Source organism: Anneissia japonica, unplaced genomic scaffold (assembly GCF_011630105.1).
Source record: "Anneissia japonica isolate Jap-2015-1 unplaced genomic scaffold, ASM1163010v1 scaffold288289_len232728_cov185, whole genome shotgun sequence".
Lineage (NCBI taxonomy): Eukaryota > Metazoa > Echinodermata > Crinoidea > Comatulida > Comatulidae > Anneissia > Anneissia japonica.
Genome location: NW_022716753.1, coordinates 182,308 through 205,795, shown reverse-complemented (window position 1 = coordinate 205,795; position 23,488 = coordinate 182,308). Strand labels below are relative to the sequence as shown.

General features: G+C 34.8%; 3 protein-coding genes and 2 non-coding genes across 5 annotated transcripts in view; all 5 read right to left on the bottom strand.

Annotated features, from left to right (window-relative positions):
* Nucleotides 1-5,959, bottom strand: part of LOC117109805 — an 8,282-nt gene extending 2,323 nt beyond the window's left edge. Inside the window, exons 1-3 of the mRNA XM_033252226.1 lie at nucleotides 5,322-5,959; nucleotides 1,725-1,826; nucleotides 371-538 (exon numbers count right to left, since the gene is read on the bottom strand). Of these exons, the coding sequence (XP_033108117.1) occupies nucleotides 371-538; nucleotides 1,725-1,763 (207 nt within the window). The 5' untranslated portion in view covers nucleotides 1,764-1,826; nucleotides 5,322-5,959. The remainder of the gene's footprint in view (nucleotides 1-370; nucleotides 539-1,724; nucleotides 1,827-5,321) is intronic.
* A 145-nt stretch (nucleotides 5,960-6,104) lies between these two features.
* The window catches only part of LOC117109810 (basic leucine zipper and W2 domain-containing protein 1-like), a 21,547-nt gene continuing 4,163 nt past the window's right edge, over nucleotides 6,105-23,488 (bottom strand). The window contains exons 2-13 of the mRNA XM_033252237.1: nucleotides 14,642-14,890; nucleotides 13,750-13,862; nucleotides 13,103-13,168; nucleotides 12,488-12,623; nucleotides 11,849-11,958; nucleotides 11,396-11,482; nucleotides 11,102-11,185; nucleotides 9,579-9,725; nucleotides 9,349-9,420; nucleotides 8,738-8,804; nucleotides 8,274-8,399; nucleotides 6,105-7,623 (exon numbers count right to left, since the gene is read on the bottom strand). Coding sequence (XP_033108128.1) covers nucleotides 7,589-7,623; nucleotides 8,274-8,399; nucleotides 8,738-8,804; nucleotides 9,349-9,420; nucleotides 9,579-9,725; nucleotides 11,102-11,185; nucleotides 11,396-11,482; nucleotides 11,849-11,958; nucleotides 12,488-12,623; nucleotides 13,103-13,168; nucleotides 13,750-13,862; nucleotides 14,642-14,879 — 1,281 coding nt within the window. The 5' untranslated portion in view covers nucleotides 14,880-14,890 and the 3' untranslated portion in view covers nucleotides 6,105-7,588. The remainder of the gene's footprint in view (nucleotides 7,624-8,273; nucleotides 8,400-8,737; nucleotides 8,805-9,348; nucleotides 9,421-9,578; nucleotides 9,726-11,101; nucleotides 11,186-11,395; nucleotides 11,483-11,848; nucleotides 11,959-12,487; nucleotides 12,624-13,102; nucleotides 13,169-13,749; nucleotides 13,863-14,641; nucleotides 14,891-23,488) is intronic.
* Nucleotides 7,724-7,795, bottom strand: LOC117109818. Its single transcript, XR_004445599.1, has one exon. It is a non-coding gene; the product is annotated as a small nucleolar RNA SNORD57 (small nucleolar RNA).
* Nucleotides 8,935-9,005, bottom strand: LOC117109819. The gene has a single exon (XR_004445600.1). It is a non-coding gene; the product is annotated as a small nucleolar RNA SNORD57 (small nucleolar RNA).
* On the bottom strand, nucleotides 20,224-23,321 carry LOC117109809 (neurofilament medium polypeptide-like). Its single transcript, XM_033252236.1, has 3 exons — nucleotides 22,794-23,321; nucleotides 22,280-22,456; nucleotides 20,224-21,838 (listed from the first exon to the last, which is right to left on the bottom strand). The coding sequence occupies exons 1-3, from the start codon at nucleotides 23,085-23,087 to the stop codon at nucleotides 20,879-20,881; spliced, it is 1,431 nt and encodes a 476-aa protein (XP_033108127.1). The 5' UTR covers nucleotides 23,088-23,321; the 3' UTR covers nucleotides 20,224-20,878.

Sequence of the window (23,488 nt, the reverse complement as noted above, 5' to 3'; positions counted from 1 at the left end):
TATATATACACTCGACGCCAGTATTTATGATGTAGGGTGCAAGTGCAAGTATTAAAGAACTAGATTGTTCCACGTATGTGCAAGCGTGTGAAAACATTTCAAAGAAAGTTAAAACGTCTGCATAGACAGCAGAGAAGGTTCCGGGTTTGAATTCCAGTTAGGGAAACTATATGACAATTGCAGATTTATATGCATATATACATAATGTATGTGTATATATTTAAATCATAATGTGCGTTTGTGTATAATTATATAAGGCCTAGACTCATAATAAAAATATTTAGGTCACCCATAAATAGTACGTTTGACATTGGTAGATAAGGGAAATTTATAATCATGTAACAGAAAAACATAATTTATATGAACCTACATCATTGCATTTATCGCCGAGAATCTCTGTACAACCAGATCGCTCCCATAGTGTCCCCATCCATGTGCTTGTTTGTTGAATCGATAAATGTCCTCCGTATTTATCCGATTCTAGATCTTGTATGAATTCCATTGCTTCCATTAGCGGATCGCGGTTTCCTAGAATGGGCTTAAAACAGACGAAATAACTTAGGATCATCAATGAAAACGCCATGTACTGCATCATGACTTTTCTGGTTGAAATATAATCTAATAAAGCAAGTACCGATACTTGCCTTAGATAGTGCACACAACTCTCTTTCAAGTGTTTATTTATTGGCTAATTAAATGGAATATTCCATTTAGAAAATAGGAGCGTTTTGTTTATTCGTTTGTACTGTAAGTTGCACATTTAAATATATGTGCAACATGAACTATTATTAATACAACGTTCATGAGCATTATTTGTTATATCCGGGGGAGGGGTGCACCCCCGTTATTGATTAAAATAAAAATTAAAATGCCCATTAAATTACCATGTTTCGGTATCTAGTCCCCAATTCTTAAGATTTTAACACCTCGGCCTCATAAACGCTCAGGTGGATACAGCACTTTTCGTAGATTTTTGTATTAAAGTACCATTTTCCGGCATTTGAAAATCTCAAGTTCTTAAAATGTTCTCACCTGAGCTCCAACCGGCCGACCTCAGGTGGATATGCTAGTTTCTTGTAACTGCCTAACTTCAGCCTGAACCATGGTGGCTGAGGTGGGTATAAATTTTAAGTAACCAAAGATCCGTTTTCGGGCATCAACTAAGTCTCAATTTCTTAAAATTTAAAATTTAATTATATGTTCCGCCCCCCCCCCCCAAACCATGGTGGTTTCAGGGGGATATGGTAGATTTTGTAATTGTAATATTCAAAACAGTACGGTACTATTTTCGTGAACCTCGTACCTTCTTAAAATTTGTTCACCTAGCCCCAACTATTTTCCTAGATTTTATGTATTAAAAGTGCCATTTCCCATCATATAAAAGTCTCAAACTCTAAAAATCGTCTCACCTGAGCTCCAGCCATGGTGGCTCTCAGGTGGATGTGGTAGTTTTTTTAAATAGTCTTACCTCAGCCTCATCCGACCATGGTGCCTGAGGTGGATGATAATTTTAAGTATCCAAGTCGTTTTGGGGCATCTATAAAGTCTCAAATTCTTAAAATTTACTCATCTGCGCCTCAAATATTTATTTATTTATTCCATGGGCCAACCCAACAGTGAATCACCGCCAATATGTGGGGCTCAGGTGGATATGGTAGATTTTATAATTGTAATATTCAAGTACTTTCGGCATCACAAATCTCAAATTCTGAAAATTTTCTCACCTGAGCCTCAACTATGGTGGGGTTCAGGTGGATAAACATTTTTGGTAGTTTTCTTATCCCATTTGTACAGTCTCCTGATGAAGTCCACTGTGTGGACGAAAGCTAGAGAATAAATTATATATTGTTAGTCTCAAAAGTGCTGCTGTTATTTACTTTATACTTTCTATACTGTACAGACTAACGCGGCTATACTTTTTATTCATTGGTAGTTCTTGTAATTGAAAGTATTCAAGTGCCATTTTCGGGGACGTGTATAGATAGTCCTAAATAATTTGGGTTTTTATTTTTTTTTTTTATCAATTTGTCAATAAAAGAATTTTAAAGATAATTTAATTTCAATTTCCAGGCAACCAGATGCAGGCCTACAAAACCCATGGTAGCGCTTACGTGGTGTGAACTCTTACTTTCATCAGCACCCCTTTCCTTAAATCCTGGATACGCCACTGTAATTAGTCTTTCAGAAGAACAGAATCGCTGCATGATATGCAGCCACAGAAAACGTCCCATATTAAAAAAATGAATATAAATATCATAACTTTCTAATCACGCTTAAGTTTATTCACATTTCATTCTATCCACCCTCAAACTGTGAGCAGCTAAGTTATCATAAGCCTAAGCATCATGATATCATCACACATGAAAATATCTTAAATTTGAAGAAATTCAAAGTCTATAAACATACACCTGAGAATCCGAGCATCTAGGACAAACAATTTTTTATAGCATACGGCACGACACGCACGACCTACCCCCTGTCGGGTGTCGGGTAGTGTAAATATTTTTGACACTCCGGTAGTCCTTATAAAATAATACACTTCAGGTCTTCTTCATTGCAAGCAGGATGACAAATTGTTGTATGTTGTCATCATAAAAAGAAAAGAAAAGAAAAAAAAAACCTTAGGCCCCTATCTGTTATTAATATTATTCGGTTTATTTTTTAATGTAGGCCTACGTATAGTGAGAGGGCAAGTATTTTTGACATGGGCTTACCACTTTCCTTCATATCTGTCGGCCTATTACATGTTGTTTGTATTGTCGTGTCATGATCAGCTTAGATAATAAAAATATAATATTATTATATGCAAACTCTTCAGTGGCAAGCATGATTTGGTGTCCCATTGTTGTCGAACTTTTTTGTTAAAGACTTGCAGATCTGATTTTTGATAAAATGTGGACCATGAAACCATAACAGTTGATACCGTGTCAGAATATAGGAACTATAGTGAACGATAAACTTAAATGGAACATAAGCTCTAAAGTCAAAGATTATACTTCTTAAGAAAGCTATGACGTCTCAAATTTTACATAGATATAGACATAAGTTATCGGTTTTATTTTATCAAAGTATTCTTTTAAGTAATGTTTCATATAGGCCTAGGCCTATTTCTTGGTACTATGGCAATGCTACAGTTAATGGCAAGAAGAAACACGAGAGTTTGACAATTGCCCAACGCATCATTAATACTACAATACTGACCTTACACCAATACTGAAAATCTGTGGCCGTTTAAAATTACATAGGATAATGAAAGATCTCTGCACTCTTATAATTACAACAGATCATGGCATCAAGCCTTTGCCTCCATGATCATCACTTTGTAGATAGAAACATTTTTGCCACATAGTACGGTATCTGTCTTTTTAATTTGCAACTCGGTTTTCTCAACAGTCTGAACATAGTTTGAACAGATTTTAAGAATTGTAAAAGTCTCATTCAGGTTTTTTTTTTTCTGATTTCCCCTTTTCGTGTTTGATGCTTATATTTAAGAATTTTTTTGACTAATATTAAACGTGTAGTGTTGTGTTTATGTAAATTTCTTTTCTAACTATTAAATCTTGTCGTTTAATTTAGTTTTCTTAAATCGCGGATTTTTTTAAATTAAGTATTAGGTATAATATTCAGTTATCGTATTCCACGGGCTCTCAGTATAAGATATTTAATAATTAAATAATTAATCAAATTAATTATCCATCAAACATCCACTAACGCTTTTAACCTTGCAAATAAGTAGTTGCAGGCTTTGTATCTACGAATTGCCAAACTCATACTCAGTTTGGTTTCAATTTATTTGGATTAATGCATACGGCCCACCTTTGTGCATTTTTATCTCATAGGGTTGTCTAATTTGCAAAATCACACCTTTATAATTCAATATGTGACAGTAGGCATTTAATAATCGATTAGGCCTACATCTGTGTCACTTTGTACTTCGCACAGCTGTTTGAGATTCACCATTTCTTATGAACAAACACAATCACATCCTATAGACGTTTGTATAACAATGATTAACTATAATTGCAAATCTTAATCTCTTTAATCAGTGGTGGCGATAGTGGGACATAGTGAAAAGGGGTCAAGCCCTATTGAACAGGCAAGGGGATTTCCTCCGTCGTTCACGACTCATCCAACTCCAAACAATACATTATATATATATATATTTATATATAAATTTTAAAAGGCAAATGGGAAAAACCCATAAAACAGCAAACACCCACATAATACAAAACTATTTAAAATTAAAACGGAACAGTAGAGAAAATCCAATCAGAATCTGAGGAAGGACTAGTGTTGTCCGAAAGCTCTGGTTCTATTTCTGGCTGTTTACTTACGTTTACTTTTTAGCTGTTGCTTATCATTTTTGTATCTCTACTGAGATCCAGCCATTGTATATATATAATTCATAGGCCTAGTATTATTACATAATATACAGGTCTTATCATTTTTTCATTAATTGCTCTAAAAACACCTTAAAATGGCCCATATTGTTATCTGCCTGGACCCGACCAAAGGTTGATTAGTCAACAATGGCATGTTGGTGCTGCGCGTTGAGATGTGTGCCTTTTCTTGGAATTAAGCAGTCTGCATTCAAAATCTTACGATACCTACCATAAAAATATCAAAACAAATTAATGTTGAACTAAGTATAAATAATTCGTTGAGATAAGCCCATTATGACATCGCTTTTTAAGTGACTGTAGATTTGGAAATCTAATTATAAGCTAATTATAGCTGCCTGAAATTAATAAATTATAAACATACATTTAGAAATGTTGAAACATTTTCTCTCAACTTAACACTCTTGGTAGTTTTCGGTTTAGACATCAAAGTGATTTGCGCTCGGATTTGCGAGATATTGGGTGTGCTATCGACTTACAATATGTCGTACAGGTACCAATTGCATGACTATAATGATGGTTATATTGGCCTTTTCATAAAACGTCGAGGAGCCCGTTTTTGGATTGATTCGACACTGCTAATTACGAGGTTTCATTAATCAATCTTTCTGCAAGTCATAAGAACACTCATTGTTTTGCTACAATGGTTTGACTAGCTATCCACAGGTCTCTCTGCAACAACTTTGTGTTGTAGGAATATGACATGCCTACGACAAGACACGAATATGGTTATGAATATATTGGTTATTTATTATTAATGATAAAATCGTCTGCGGTGCAATATAGAAAACCCTAAAAATATCAAATTTTTCGTATCACGTCACGTAGGTCTAAGCTGTTTTATAAACTTCAAAATACTGTAACACACATCAATATGTTTGGAAATTTTACTACAAAATATCCTTACATTTTTGGGCTTACCTTGTGTTTCTGGAGGCCTGCAATGCAAGTTACGATAGTGCACTACGCACTATGGCCCATGGTGCATGTTACAGAACGCAGTGCACTGTTCTTCGGAAGAGTAGGGGATTGTCTGCCTAATTCACCACCAGAAAGACCCCACTGTCAGCAAGTCTTTGGGTTATCCTTGGTGTGATTTACACCAAAATACTCCTACATACATATACGAAAGTTATTAATAATGCCCATTAAAAGAGAAGGTTACCAATTGAAAATAATTTTCATATGAATTCAGTATAAAATAAATGACAACAGCACTTCTGAGACTAACAATCAAAGATCTTATAAACACAAGATTTTACGCGTAACTCATAGAAGCGTTGATTTGGCACAGAAAAGTAATCAGTTTTGGGAGAGGGCGTCCTAGTCGTTGCCATGGATCCGAGATAGGGTGTTACACCAAAGTTTGAAAGTTCGTTACCAAGTACGTTAACTTGTTCCTTATGTTATTAAGAGAGGGCGCATTATAAATCGGACGCTTCTAATTGTTACGCGTAAACGTGAAGTCGTGTGGTGGACGCTGTGGTCAAGGCAGTCAAAGTTTTCAGTTTTACAAGAGGGAGCCGTACACTTCGTTATTACAGAATTTGCACGCGGAAATCGCGGAGAACACTATCTCGTGTTTATAAGATCTTTGCTAACAATATAGAATGTATTCTCTAGCTTTCCCCCACACAGTGGACTTCATCAGAAGACTGCGACACTATAAATTCAGAGCATCAGTAAATACACCACAATAGAATATTAATTCATCCAAATCATTTTATTTTACACACACAAAAAAGAAAATAATACGCAAGTTCGGAGTTGTGGACATGTTACTATTATAAAAAATATATAACAACAACTGAAGTTGATGGGACAGGACAGTTAATAAATACCCACAATTCAAAAGTTAATGAACAAACACAATGTCACTTTTCTATGTTACAGTATTTATGCAATCATTTACCATTATTTGTTCTTAGTTCTTCAACTATCACACAGAACATCTCATAAAATAATTAAAACTGAGTTGCTTTAATTGACAGCCTTAAGGCCTGTTTATACTTCAACGATAACGATAAAAAAGCTAAAAAGCGATTGTTCATATAGAAAACAAAATAAGAGAAAAATTTTACACTAGGATGATTTGATAACCATTTATCGTGTATACGATATCAAAATATTTTAACAAATCAGATGACATAATAATAATGGAAAAACGATGAAATCTTTGCTGCTACTATTTTAATGTTTTCCCTTGATTATGACGTCATCTGATTTGATTTGTCAAAATATGTCATCGCACAACTGATAAATCGTTATTGAATCATTCTAGTGTAAAAACTTCTTATTTTTTAAATTTTATACAATTTATGTACAATTGCTTTTTATCTTTTTTAATCGTTATATAGTACTGTATAAACAGGCCTTAATTCAGCTTTACAACAAAAACAAATCTTACAGATTTATTTTTCCAGGAAAAATAGATCTTGCTTTATAAATACAAGAGTCAGTATAAAGATAAAGTGACAAGTATCTATCATGTGTTATCAATTGCACAGAGGCTATACATAATTGATAATTATTAATCAATAACTAATTCTATAATCAATATGCTTCAGAATGGTGATGCACCATAATATAGCGCCCTCTCCAGACTATTTAGATAGAACTAGTTGGCAAGTTTCTCAAAAATGCTTAAAGTAAAATTACCACTTCACATCTAGCGATTATGTTGTCAGTTAAGTAGCCATTACCAAGTTCTGCTCTAGGAGCAATATACTTTATCATGATGAAAACACCTTATGATTTTGCAATAAGATAATTAACCCAAATAAACACTAGAACTAAAAAAAAAATTTGATTGTCCTCGCAAAAATATTACAGAATCATTTACCTCATTAGATAAGTTCAATAAATTTCCTCAAACTCTGACATAATTAGAATATATGCAAATATTTTTTATGATATAGTGACTGATGGGAAATGTTTACTTTCTATATTCTACAACCCATCACATTAACTATCAACAAATGTTGAGTTTTAAGAACATTACATATATATTTCAAAAAGTGGTATTTCCACATAAGACAAGAAGTAAACAAAGTACATTTGAAACTACAGTAATACAAAAAATATGCAAATTATACGCAGATTAGGCCTGCTGACATCTATGGTATTGGCTGAGGTTCACTGCTGGATAACGTACGGGCCAGCAGAGTGCACAGTACAAAGGCATTTAACTACTTCTCCTCTTCAGATTCTTCTTCTTCAGAGTCTGAAAAATGAGAGCAACATAATTCATTTCTATTTAATTGCTTATTGTAACACCTGTATACATTTGTTCTCATTTGCATATACATAAAATTGAATCTGTTGCATCAGGCTCATTAAATCAGTTTTACCTCCAGGAGAATGGTTGTCAGGTGACAAGTAGCTCATCCTTTGCAACTACAGAACGAAGTGGTTCTTATGTATGCAAGATATTTCATGTTTTCAAAGCGCATAATTCAAACTAATGGATATATCCATTGTCGATTAAAAAAGATTATATATAACTTCATGTTTACTCTCAGTTCACAGAAACAATACACTACTTCCAATAACTATATAATAAAATATAAAAAATATAATATACAGGGCATCATGCCAACAAGGCCAATATATGCTTTAAATTATTACCCTGGTCGTTATGAAATCCACAGTGAGCTTTGGGAGAGGAATAACTCTAAAATAATAAATTAAATATAAATAAATTAAGAAATTAATTAATAATTCTATTAAGGGACCCTAACAGAAGAAATTTTTTTTAAATTTTCGCTTTTAGCCTGCAGTGTGTTCACGATACAAGGTAGAAAAATGACTTTCGCAAGAATGCTGTAATTCAAGTGTGAGCAACCTTATTTTGAAATAATCCGCTCAACTCACCTTCTTCTTCAGCGTTTTCCAGCCATTCCACCATCTTGACCATCTGCTTCAGAAAGATTGACTTGCCCTTAGACAGGTGAAGTTCATGGTACCACTTCAGGATCACATCCTCCGACAAAACATCACCTGCATACAAATTATTTATGATTACATTAAAAAAAAGAAATTAAATGTTAAAATTTATAATTTTCGATTAGTAAGCAAATAATAACTCATGAATGCAATTAATTTAAATTATTTCTTATGCACCTATAAAGATTAACTCGCCGCTAAAAAGATGGAAGTTGACTTCATGAAGACAGGTGATAATACAGTAGTAAAAACATTTAAATATAATTAATTTGAGGGAGATGTGTTAATTTCTGTAGAGATTTTGCTTTCTCGCGGGAGTGTCTCTCATTTTCCGAAAGACTCACATGAATCTTAGGAGACTTCTCCTGACACCCCATGTGACCAAAACTTACGTTGATATAAAAGCATCACAATTTTACTGAATGTCTTCATGAGATGCATGTTGTCGAAACAGTATTCCTAAAATAAAAAAATAGTAACCTTGATCAATATCCTTGAATGTTGACAAATCAAAAACTGTTTAATTTAATCTAAATCTGAGTGACAATAATTTGAGCAATCACATAAGTTGGTGTAAAACAGGTGAGTTGCATCAGGCTCATTAAATCAGATTTACCTCCAGGGAATTGGTCAGGAAAAAATATAGCCTCATCATATGCAACAAGTACCTATAAACCTTAATAACTTGTTTTACAAACCAAATGGCCACTAATAAATATGTTTTCAAATAAAGCTATTATCAATATTTATGGTATTAACACACCCACTGCCATGATAAAATGGTTTTAGTTCAAATAACAAAATATTTATTTTATCATGTCTGATGCCACCATGAAACCTTTTGCAAATAAGTAACCTATATTTCGTCATCAAAAATAAAGCAGTTGGCTATTGTTACACCAGTCTAGCAAATTCCTAATTTTGATTGGATGATATTGTTTGAACAAGTTTGCCCATAAAAAAGTCTTGAAAAACCAAACAAAGCTGAAGATTAAAATCATACCTGAATCTTTAGAATCAGACTAATTTCTGACTTCCCTTGAGTTGCAAAGGCCGCAAACAAAGGCGCATAAATCTGTAAAATAAATAAAAACTTAGCAAATTATATAACTACGTACATTTACATTCCATATGAGTATGGTATGGCATCATCATCTCCATATTTGTACCAATCACATATTTGTAATAAATTATTCATTAATTCAACATCCCATAATATTTCTGTCCACTTACTTTCAGGTGTTTTGTCACTTGTTCAATCACCTGGTCATCTTTCTTGCTCCATTCTTGTGCGGACATTACGCACTTCCAAAGCAACTTCACCACGTCATGCTCTGGAATTGAATTCTTCACCATGATCTCAGACACGTTGGCCTCAATCTGCATAAGTCACAAGGTTACATTAGTATGGAGAGAAATTCACTATCAATTTAGATAACAATAATAATATCGCTATTTAATAGGAATAGTAGTTTAAACCTACTATTCATGTTTCAATCCCTATAATTCATACAGCAAGATCTTAATATAATTTGTAGATTACATGGACATCAAAATGACACTAAACTATACCTGTGCCAGTGATGTAGTTGATATAGTTAATTGATATAAATTACAATGTGTTAAATACTGTACAGGTGCAGATCTAGAAAAAAAACATAGGTAGGTAGTGCCATGTGACTATCCTATGTGTGTGTGTTTACAAAAAGCATGAATTTCACAGTAGCTGTACCTCTAAATTTGCTTAATAGAGTTTTTGATTTGATTCTTGGATAGAGTTTTTTTTTTTATTTATAGTGCTCTTGGTTAGCAGTTTTAAAGGTGATTATTATGCAAGATTTGTTTTGTTAATATTATTAAGCCTTATAAAAAATTAACATCCTTGCATGCATGTCTTCTATGGCATTGAAAAAAAAAATTATTTGAGAGAAAAAAAAATTTTTTTTTTTTAAATTATTTCATTTTTTTAAAGTAAATAATTACTAGATATTGCTGTATTATCTGAATCATGTTTACTTTGAATATCAATGCACCAGCAAAGAACCCAAGGGCGATATTTGGCTTCAGCAAAATAAAAAATAAAACTAAAAAGCCTCTATCCCTCATCACTTTTCTAGCCTAGATAGGGTAATAAACTAAAATTTGTTTAATAGAGCCTTTGCAGGTTTTTCACGATAAAAATATATAATTATAAGGTCTGATTTATTTCAAGTACTGAATTTGTGTGATAACTGGAGTCACATTCTTATATTTCGTTGTATAAATTTATCAACCTACTCCTCAATAATTCCTGATCGCGAGCCCTAGGCTTAGGCTGGCCCAGCCTACTAAGGGTCTAGGTTTGTTAGCCTAGTATTTGTAATTATACTCTCTACAGTTCTGTACTAGGATTCCTACATTTCTTCATTCAAGCAATGGTGTTGGCTGTTTAAATAATTATTTTCATATTATGTTCATTCATAGTGTTTGAAACACTTCGGCCAAAACAGTAACAAACAATTATTTTTTCGAGACCATGAACATCGTCAGAACACTCACATGGTTTAGAAATATATATACACACACATGCATGTGTGTATGTATGTACTGTATGTGTATATTTTATAGTATATGTTAGTTAGAAAATATACACAATTAGTGCATTCCAAAATTATGTTTATTCGTGTAAAAATTGCTCCTTTGTATACTAATGAAATACAACTATACTATTTGCTTATCTAGTATAATGAATAAATTAAAGATTAGAAAATACATACTTCTTTCAATGGTTTCTCGTTCTGAATATACTCAGAAATCTCATCAACCATGTTGTTCTTAATATTTGTTTGCAGTAGGTTTCTCTGTAGAGGATTAAACATAAAAACAAAATTACAAATTACATACAGTCGTTCAAGTAATAATAATAATAATAATATATATTCATTTCCTCAAATACAAGAGGAGGGTGAAGCAAGGACTTCCTTAATCCGTTGGCAAAAACTTATGCATGCTAGTCTTCTTTTTCTTATAATTGTTTCTTTTTAATTCTTATGACGAGCTTTTCACTTTACCTGATATCTCACAAGCTGTTGCAGGCCTGCAGCTTCGAAGTGTGAGGCAAAGTTTTCATCGGTGCGTTTATTAACAGGCAGGAAGTCCTATGCAAAGACAAAAAGATGATTAAATTTGCTTAAATTGACTTTGAAATGTAAAATGTGAAAAGCGGTTTGGCGCAGTGGAAATAGTTTGTTTTCCCAACCTTCTCTCTGAATTTCGTTTGACGTTATCATAAGCAACGCACTTTATCTACATTGGTTCAGTCTACTCAGCTGTACAAATGGGTACCAGTAAATTGGTGGGAGTAGCCTGCGGTGGACCAGCAGGGGGTACAACACTCTCATCACTTCATGCTTGAGAAACTGGGGATAAGCTCAGCCCTATGAGCCCTAGTGGCTAGGCAAGTGTTTACTTTACTTTGAATTGTAAAATATATTTTGAAAAAAAGGACATTATTACACATTTACCATGAGTTTTCCTTCCATCTCGGCTTTTCGCAAGGTGCTTGCAATACTGTTCATGTCCTTTTCCATAAACCATGTTCTAAAAAGCACAATGGCGAATTCCACAGAGATACCTAATATTGTGAACAAAAAAAAATAATTAGATTTTAGTGGGCATTTTATATTGATCTTAGAGCCCTCAAACTGGTACTGAACATTTCTGAAGAACAAAAACAGAGACCAGTATCAAAGCATAAAGCATCAGTGCAGACTACCAACATACCCAAACAAACAATATTCCTAGGCATTATTTTAAAACAATATTCAATCATCTCTCAAAGAATTTCATCTGGCTTCAACAATAGTAATTAGAGTTGTAGTTCTTTGAAGCTACGTTTCGGCTAGCTTCGGTAGCCTTGATCACGCAAATGAAACATAGCTGGTAAGTTCCGTTTCTTATAATTGGCTTATCTTCAAAGAACTACAACTCTAATTAATATTCAATCATTATTACAAATAGAGTAACTGAAAATAAAGTTTGCTCAGAAAAGAAATTTAAGAAATGACATTTGTGATTTTATGTAAAATAATATTTTCTATTACTATTATTAATATTTCCATTTCTATATTTTTGCAAAGTAATTGTGAATCGATTGAAATTACCTTCTTTTACCAGATGCTCCTGAAATAAGCTTGCCAAACATGTGGCAGGAATCAAACCATTCGTCAGAAAGATGGCCGTCAACATTGCCACCTTGTTGCGTTCAGATTCACTAAAACCCTTTAAAAACATAAGGATCTACGCAAAGTAAAAGAAAACAGATACTACATAAGTTTAATAGCAGCATATACGGTTTGACTTAGTGGGAATGGTTTGGTCTCACAACATTGAGGTACAGGTTTTAACCCCTCGCTGTTCATTTTGGTTGTGTCCTTGAGCAAGGCACTTTATCGTGTTGTTTCTCTCCTCAGGAGTATTAAGAACGTGAACTCAATGACCTTAAGCAAAAACGCTTCATATCTGAAAACAAAGGCGTTATATGGAGCGGAGCTGAATAGCTTAGTGGTTAAGGTGCTTGGTTTTAATCCCTGGGTCCTGGGTTTAATTCCAGTGACAGCAGGAATTTTTCTCACAACTTAATCAACTCTACTCCCTATGCCTCATAAAGAGACATGGTTTATAAAGCATTATTCTCATCCTGTAAGTGGCAAGTGCTGTTGGATGTGAAGGAATTAAAATATATAAAACAAATTAAAAAAAAAAAAATAATATATTACCTTCTTCATCTCATCTTCCAGTAATTTTTCCAGATACTTGTAGCGTCTGGTCACCTTGACGAAAACCTGTAGATCAAAAATTCAATATGAACTATGTAAAAACATTGAAGCCTTTATTCTTTAGCATACTGTTGCTCATAATTGGTTTTTGGTTTCACAAATTTACTTAATATGTCGTATTAGAAGACTGCTATTTGGGGCAAATGATTATAATTTTCATATCAACATATCAGATAATGATTATAATAATAATAATTTATTCATTTATATTGCACAAAATTCCATTAAAATATGTTCAAATGCGCATTATAATAAAATAGACAAGGACACAACTTTACAATAAAAAGAGGGAGCTAAAAATAAGGGGCGCCAAATTCTGGAAAGCTAAAATCCAACAGCAATGTACAATACAAAGCATTTTACTAGCACATATTCACTCTATTTTTTTAACGACAAAGGTAAGTTCACCATATGTGAAGAGACTTGCATTTCTACACAACAGACTTCAATTTCTTTAACTTTTGTATAGATATCTTTTAGTTGACACTACCCATTCTCAATTGCCAAAAGAAATAAGCCATGCATTAAACCTCAATTTTTTTTAGTGAATGTGTTTTGAAAGAGAAATGATCTGGATTCATAGTCACCTGGTGGGAATAATTCTGAATGGTCGGGACATCCTCGTCCACCGCAAACAAGCAGACATCACTGCGCGACACTTTGGTCTTGTCTCCATCTTCTACTAGTGTTCCACCAGGTGCTAATAAAAAAAATCAATTGTATCAATTATATATTGTTGGTCTTACAATGTATGCCAGCATCCATTATATAGATACATTATGTTTCATAAAACCTTAAAAACATGAAAGAGTTTTAAAAATTTAATCAACTGGCAATATATCACAAAGAGTGTATTCATAAAAAAAAAACAGGCAATATATCACAAAGAGTGTATTCATAAAAAAAAAAAACCAAGCAAAAAAACCCCCCCTGAAATACATTTACATGCACTAAACTTGCAACAATAAAGCATTGAATGAACATGGCTATCTATGAGTAAGTACTGTATGTACAATAAACACTGCTATATATAGGGCCTTTAAACCAGGAAATAAGACTGTACTATGGTATAAAATGAACATTAATACACGTAGCAACAACCACATCACAAAGCTGTTTTCTTTTGATGATTGACAAACCTTTTATCTTTTGAATTTATGGCTTTAATAAATATAGAGCAAAAACATGAAATACCACCTTATGATGCTACGGTAAATAATAGAATTTATTTTTAATTTTGTAATTTTTAAAATTTCACTGCTATAATACAATAATTAAACATTATCATTTTAATTTTTTGAAGATTACCATTTATAGTTATAAACAGGCCTGAAAAAAAAAAAATTTGTGCCTCCAACCATGAAATTATCTTGATCAAATGCCTCCAGCACCAAATGTTATCTACAGTATACACTATTATAGCTAAACAGTAGTACATTTAGTGGTTTAGAGAAAGCATAAATATCAAATTTATCCTACCAAGAATTCCTCCAGCTATTAAAATATCAAAAAGCGGCTCGGCGTAGCGCCGGTAGTCAAGCTTATGACCTTGGGTGTCGAGAAATTTAGCTACTTGGGCCAGATCAGTTCCTGCTTCGTTAAGCCCTTGCACAATAACATCACGAAATCCACTAGGATCGTATCTTTCCTTCTCATCCCTCTTCCGGACCTTAATCCGTTGTCCTGTGAGTGTTGGTTTTTTCGGCTTTTGATTCATAAAACTTGTTTCTGAAAAAAAAAAAATCACAGTTACTTTAAACAACCAAATACTAATGTTGCTGATCATATTTCCTGGTTGGACTGAGGAAGAACTGAATTGTATTCAGTGAGAAGCAATGGTAGTGAAAACATCATCTTCAGTTGAATAAATCAGGTTGTTACTGTATTTTTCAACAGACTTTTTTTATAAATGCCAAAAGGGCAAACCTAAGGGCATGCTGCTTAGATTTACACTTTTAGTTTGACTTTTTGGTGTTCCTAATTTTTATCTTCGGTCCAAAGAATCATCAAAATGATACCTAAATGAAAAGCTAATTGCCAAATGAATCAAAAGTATCAAATGAATCTAATTACTTAAATAATCAAAAATGAATCAGAATTACTCAAATAAAATTCTCTAATTATGAAACTGAATAGAACACTTGTGAGCACTGTACCCGCCTACCAGAGTTAATACCAACTAGCATATACCTGTGCTCCGTATGGTGTTGAATGAGTGGGAAAGGTGGCGATGTATACTGTTGAACGTTATGGGAAATCAAGCAGGAAATCGGTTAGCATGTTATTATTTTTCTAAAGAATGTCTTTGTAGATAATCTCTTTGTAGATGAGTGTCTTTGCTGGATAGTCCAGTTTGATGAAGGGCGGACCCAAAATTTTTCTAATGGGAAGGGGGGAAAGGGGGGCACACACAACAGTTTTAGAATGGATGAGTAGCACATAACATAATAAGCATTGAAATTTCAAAAATTGAGGGGAGGCATGTGCCCAACCTCCCCACCCCACTGGATCTGCCCCGTTGAATTGCCGAACAACCCCCCTTACTGGATCCGATGTGTTTACGTAAATTCAAGGTCTTGATTGGTGAAGGTGGCTCGACCCTAAATTTCCACTATCCCCCACCCTGTACTGCATCCGCCCCTGTTGATCCGATGTGTTACGTAAATTTGAGGTGTTGATTGGTGGTGCTGACTTGACCCTAAACTTAAACTTCAGTGTCGCTATATGTTAATGTCATGCACTATCGCATTGTGATTTAGCCATATTGACACGGTCCAAATCGACCAGGAATTGAGAGAGAGAGGCCTACGGATGCTGTACTGTCGCTAGGCTACAGTATGCTAGGTTTACGGTAGGGCAGCCTAGGCCTAGACCCAGCCGAAATTATTAGACCTTGGCCTAGCTTGTAATATCATGCCTAATTGTGCCCTGGTAGTTAGCCTAATACCGACTGTTATTAGTCAACATAATAATAGAATGATTGTTTAAAATATATAAATATACTCAATAAGTGTTTTATTTTATTAAACTGTTGTTAAAAATTTAACGTAGCACGACCGTCTAGCAAAAAATGGGGCTTTCCTTAGGGCTGCCTAGAGCAAGAATACGTTGTTAACATGGCTTATAAACAGGTGCGGCTTATACACCGGAATATACGACTGTAAGACTATAGTAATATACTCAGTGTACTGTACAATGGATAAACCTCCATGTTCGTGTGTAGAAGTAGATCAGAATTGAACATGCTGCTCGATTTTTTTTTTTACTTGAGGCATGTGCGGTGATGTAATGAAGGTGATGTTTACGTCCTGACTTGTTAATTTTTAGATCTGAGCAGTGCGGTACAAATTAAAGAGAGGGGATTTACTTATGTGCCCTAGGAGACTCGCGAAACAGGTACGTGATTTTCGGTGATTTTTTGCTGTTTTTTTTCCTTGTTAAATATCCAGCATTGAAAAGTGGCCTACTGTATCCTGTTCGTGACATATAAAATCAATCCCCAGTGTATGGAAGATGAGCACATTCCTGCCAGCGGTTTCAGAGGAGATAGGTGAAGTTACGCGGAGGTAATTAGCAGAATTAATATATAGCTATACTAAATATGATGCTGGTACAGCAGCCTTTATAAAATTATTTCAGACTTATTTAATAAACTAATTTAATAATTTCTAAAATTGTTATCCATTTAATAATTACTAATGATTTGATTCCATTTTCATATTTATCATATTTATTACCACTCTACTGCCAGCGGTTTGAATAAATAGTATCAGCCACCGCCAGACTTTTGATAAAATTTTAACACCATATTGACATGTAGTGAATACTACAGTACAGTCGTGAAATATCGCTTCGTATCTGCGCGTAACCTCTCGTAGCCTGCTCGTAGGTACCGTTTAGAACGTAGCCACGAACCACTACGAAGGTCATTGTTATTTTAATGAGCTACGAGGCTGGGTCGCAGGCTGTCGTAGTGTTAATAAACAGTTCTTGCAGCACAGGTTCCAAGATCTAACATTGTTTATTGATAGCAATTTTATCATTTATTTTAAACAAAGAGTCCAGTACTACCAGACAATTACGTAAAGGTTGCTAAAATTAGGCCTACCTCGGATCAATCATGCTTCGAAATTGCGTTTTTTTTTTATTACATACCATACCGTCAACCATGCGCTCAATCAACCCCACAACGCAACCGCTAGCTAGCTGCTGTAGTTAAATTGACACGATATTTACTTCCTTATTTTGACGAAGTTTCAGTTGATTTTCGTTATCTTCTGGCCAATAAAATTCTCAAATATAAATTACAAAGTCTTGTTATGTTGTTATTGTTGTGCTTTGAAGATATTGAAAATAATTATTTAAATTAATACTTCTCCACTGTAATAACTCAAGTCACAGTGTACCATTTTCAAGTTGTACGAACAGTGACGTGCGTGAACCCATCGACGCTCGAGAGCACATGGTTCGTCGGAAGTACTTCCCTATATAATATATTCAAACTACAGTAGTAGTAGTAGTACCATAAAATATATCTCGATGATTAAATACTGTACGTTAAATTAAACTGCACATTATATATTTACTAACATCGTGAATGATATTATAAAAAACAAAACACGACAACAGTTATTTCTGGCTCTTTTTCTTTATTGTCTGTAAAAAAAACAAATATTTCAGACTGGCGTGTCAGCTGACCTTTTTGGAACGTTGCCAACTAGTCCAGTCTGTTGATTGTCCCAGAATTAATGGCAACAGAAATATTAAATAATTCTTGCGGAGTCTGAAATATACACAAAATAACATAACAGAACTCCGAAAAAATGTAATCACAGGAGCATTGTTAGTTTAATCAGTGTAATTAATGAGTTTATTGTGTCGCATCGCCCAAATGCTGCGTTGAAGTGTATAAAGGCCTGTTGTTGCTAACGAAAAAAAATGTTTAGTAACTTGTGAACGCAGTTGAATCAAACCAGACGCGTTGGTAACACAACGATCAACGCGAAGTTGCGAACACTGTACTCTGCATTGCCAGCTGATAATTTATATCCAAGGCAACCAACAGTGAAAAATCGCCACAAGGATGAACACAAAATTATGTACTCTGCAGAAATACAAGCAGGACAATCCTGTTGATAATACATTTATTTATTTATTTCCATGCCAACAGCGAACCATCGCCACTTCAGGAATGACATAACATGTAAAATATGAACTCTAAATTACATACAGAATTAAGAAACTAAACAGTCAGCGACATTAACTTACACCGGGATACTTCTTAAAATGAGCGATCGTACGTGTTTAAAACTATGAATATACAAATGTTAATATTTTGATTTTGTAATCACCCGAACTGAATATTGTTTTGTATAGGCCTAACCAGTCAGTAGCTATAGGCGCGGCGCAGCCTAATGTAATAAATAACCTCCTGGAAACATTTTTTGTACCACGAATTTTATTTGTGGTTGTATTACCAAAATCAAATACAGTTAGGCCTATGTGTTGGCACTTTCATCTAAATGCATCATCTTTATATTTCGCGTTTCATTTTATTTATTTTTTATTCAAAATTTCATTAGAGCAAAAAATAGGCCTACATGTACTCTATTATGACTGAAATTAAACCATTATACCTATATAAATGTTGAAAATGTTTGCTGGTCCTTTGGGTGGTCTAATGTAGAGTTTCCAGTGTACAATGGGGCCTGTCTATTTTAAATATGAATGGTGGGTGGGAGAAGGACGTAATAAACTATACTTGGGTATCATGAAACGCAGTACTGTAGGCCTACAGGTATTCACCATTTGATTATCGCACATCGTGTTGACAGTATACAGTAGCTCTATCGAAATCGAAAGAAAATGAAAACACCGTTCCATATACGGTCGCGAGTTGTTCGCTATTCTCATATGGGTTTCAGTGTGTCGAAGATTTTAAATATCCTTCACACTGAGGGATTTCGAATCCACAGATCAACTGTCTCTAGGATTTTGAAGAGATTTGAAACCAACAAGAGCATTGCAGATCGTGCTCGACCTGGACGTCCCACCACAGTTGCTGACCACCACTTAGACATCATCGACGAAGCCATGACAGAAAACGATGAAAGGACAGCAAGGGATGTCCAAAAAATTATCCTAGAGAAAACTGGTGACTTCATGTCCATAACTACAATTAAGAAGGTCAGGAGAAAGTTGCAATGGGTGTGTGAGGGAACGCGGTACTGCCAGTTGATCAGGACAGCGAATAAAGTCGATCGTTTGAGATATGCTGTGGCTTGCATTAAGAACAAAGAAACATTTCACGACGTAATTTTCACGGATGAATGTACCGTGGAGTTGGACCACCATGCGAGAATTACATTCAGAAAATTACATGAACCACGCAAGCTAAAGCCGAAACCCAAGCACCCCATCAAACTTCATGTCTGGTCGGGTATATCGCGAAGAGGGGCCCTGCCGATCGTCATATTTGATGGCATAATGCGAACAGAATTCTAGATCAATTCCATTCTGGATGCGGCCGTAAAACCCTTTGCTGGCACCTACTTCCCAAATGGTTTTCGTTTTATGCAAGATAACGACCCTAAACACACGGCTAATGCAACGAAGCAGTACCTAACAGCGAACAACATCTACTGGTGGAAAACTCCCGCTGAAAGTCCAGACCTAAACCCAATTGAACTGGTATGGCACCAGCTGAAAGATTATTTGCGCAAGGTGCACAAGCCCCACACCAAAGATGAGCTCATCGATGGTATCAAAACATTTTGGACGGAGAGAATGAACCCTGACTTATGTCATAATTATGTAAGTCACTTGCGCAAGGTCATCCCAGCCGTCGTTAGAAGGAGAGGCAAAGCCACTGGATACTAATCACTAGCCGACGTCATCGCAAACCAAACAGCCCTTTTCAGGGCTTTAAAATGATCAAAAGAGATTCATTATAGCATTGCTTCCTATATTATTAAATAATCATCAACAATCATCAACAGTCATTCACGTTCACAGATAAACCCCAAAATAAACTTGAAACCATCAGTTCATGTAGTGTTTTTATTCACACAAAACCATTGCCTTACATTATTTCATATTTTATCATTAAAAAAATTATTACGTTATTAATTAGACCTTACTAAAGTATGAAAATACATATTGCATTATACATCATTATGACAATAAAATACACCAGACCTATTATTAAAATTCGCATTGGTAAGAAGGCAGTAAAACATTATTAATTGTAAAGTTTTCTAAAAATTAATTATTGTAAACATAATTTCTTGTTTCTTACTTTAGGCCTACATTACAGCTTGCAGTAAATGTTTCCAATATATTGCCGTAAATTTACGTACATAAACACATTAAAATTAACATAAATAGATTAGCAACAAGACAGTAAAACATCAAATAAGGGCAATAATAAGAACATTAATTATAATAAACATAATTTCTTCTTTTACAGCCTAAATGTTTACAATATATTGCTGTTAATGCACTTAATCATAGACACATGAAAATTAACATAGATTAGCAACAAGACAGTAAAACATCAAATAAGGGCAATAATAAAAATGAGTTTTCAATGCATTAATTATTATAAACGTTATTTCTATCTTTCTTACTTTATATTACAACATAATGTTTACATTCTATTGCCGTTATGTACGTACTGTATTATAAATATTTATACATGATTTAGTGGCTTATACTTTATTGCCGATCCATCTCTACACTTAACCTTCTTAAATTGTCTCTCTTTTTGTTGCGCCTTGCGGCGTCTATTGCTATAACGCAAGTTCGCCATACTTTTTCTTCCAAAGCCTTTGGCACAGGGGAGTAATGAAATGTGAGTCTCTTAACTACCGTCATCCTTTCCGGATCTAACATGTCCGCATTTCGCGTTCCGCTTACGTTGCAGCGCAACCGTTCTTCATCTGTGAAAAAATAAGCAAGCAGGTGCTTTGACACTTTCTTTGTGTCCTCTTGGTCGCGTAATAACTTCATCATTATCTCTCTCGGGAGTTCTTCGCTATAAAGTGGACGTCGTGGTCGTGGTGGAGCAACTGGACGTGATGGGGTCGTATCCGTTTCATGAGTCGTCGTGGGTGGTTGTGGTGGCCCAACTGGACGTGATGGGGTCGTATCCGGTTCATGAGTCGCGGTGGGTAGTTGCAACAGTGCAACTGGTGGTGGACGAGCTGGGGTCGGAGGCGGCTGAGGTTGGTTGGTGGTAGGCCTGATTGTGGGTCGCGATGCTATTCCGGATGTGCTGGGTTGAAACCATTGTTGGGGGATTGGACGTTGCGGTGTAATTCGAGGTGCGGGTGGTTGTTGCTCCAAAGCCACCAGTCGCTGATGCAGTGATAATATATCTTCTGACTGTCGTCCCAATTTCGATTGTTGTTCTGCAACAGTGTTAGACAACTCAGCGTTTTTGTATTCGAGTGTGCGAACTCGTTCAGCTAGCGCTGCGCAACAATCGGCTGTTTTCTCGGTCACCCTCCACTGGCCTGTGCAGTCTGGCGTCTTCTTCCCAGTCGCCTGCTCGTAGTCATCACTCATCTGCTCTATTTCCTGGTCGACGCCTTCCAAATCAACGAAGTCAAAATCAAATTCTCCTCTCACTTTCTCAGCAAACAACTCTTTCCCCGTGTCCAACACTTTTGCAGCCTGTAATAACAACGACAGACAACATTACTGTATAATCGTTAATAACAATAATAATAATAATAATATAATAATAATAATAATAAAAATAATAATAATAATAATAATAATAATAATAATAATGATAATGATAGAGTAATAAGTAAATAATTATTATTATTATTTAGATAGCAATATTCACATTACGATGTGTATCTATTTGTGAATCTTTTGTATTAAAACAATCCAATAATAATAATAATAATAATAATAATAATAGGGCTATATTTAACAAAAAAGTTGCCATTTGTTTTTTAATTTCCCAACTTACAGTACAGGCCTACAGTACATTCAGGGTGAAATTTTTAAATACTTTATATGGTATCAAGTTCATTACGTTTTTTGAGTATTGAGTTTTAAAGAACATGTAAACAGTTTTATAGTATATTTTTACGTGGTACCCACCGGCTTCTCCACGCTGACTTTCTGTCGTTTCTTGCGTCCTTGGTGTGCCTCACCTACTACATCAATTTCCTCTTCCTCCCTTGTCTCGTCACTCTCCGAATCGTCATCATCAATTCCGCCAAGAGATTCCTCTGCGATGAATTCATATCGCACGGCGATACCTATTGCCGTCTTTATCTGAAAACCGGAGAAAGAGGCACTTAATGAAGTATTTAATAGGCCTATTCTAGCATATAACCGTGTTTTTGCGCATATGGTTGTGGAAGAAAAAGTAGCCCTAAGTATATTATTATTAATACTGTAGTAATAAAAAAATATATATATATATATATATATATATATATATGTAATATCAATTTCAAACTCATTGCAAAATAAATGATGAGAATATTTACAAAACAACATTTAATAGGCCTACAGTATTTGGTTCTGTAAGATAATACAGTATTGAGTACTGTATGTTAAAAAATATCCAGGAATTAATATTAACGGAAGACCGTAATAATAAACTTACCTCGCATAGGAACGGGTCGTTTGTTTCAACGGTCAAAGTCGGGGATAACCCACCACCAGGAATCGTTTTACGAAAGATGTCACCACGTTGTAGCGTTCTTAATGCAAGATGAGCAGCGGATATCGTCCTCTTTCGTATAGGGAGCCTCACAAACGTGTCCTCGATCCACGAAACATTGCCATATCCAGCCCACTGGATTAAATGCTTCCCATCTCCAGCTTCCTTCACTTTCCCCGTCAGCCAAATTCCGCATTCTCCATCAATAGCTTGTACAGTGCTTCCGACTTTAAACATTATTCTATTTCAAGATATACTTTTCTGCTGAAATTCTCTAGATCAAATGATAATCTGGAAAACTGGCAGCGTTTTTATGTAATTCTTGGGATGAATATCAAAGCTCCGCTTTATAACAATGAAGCTTTTTTTTTAATTTTTTTTTTTATCAATAAAAATAAAGCTGTCAGGTTGATGCCTGGTCCATTGTTTCTAAATGCACACCAAAACAAAAGTTAGGAACAATACAATACACACGCTGGAGCACCATACCCCACCCACTCGCCCGGCCATGTGGCCGCCCGCTCCATTGATCTCACACGTCGGCACCAGCAGGCATTGATTGGGGGTAATCTGACATCAAGTGATATGCTTTTTATTCTTAATTATAAATAAAGAACGTTATTTTACATCAAGCTGTA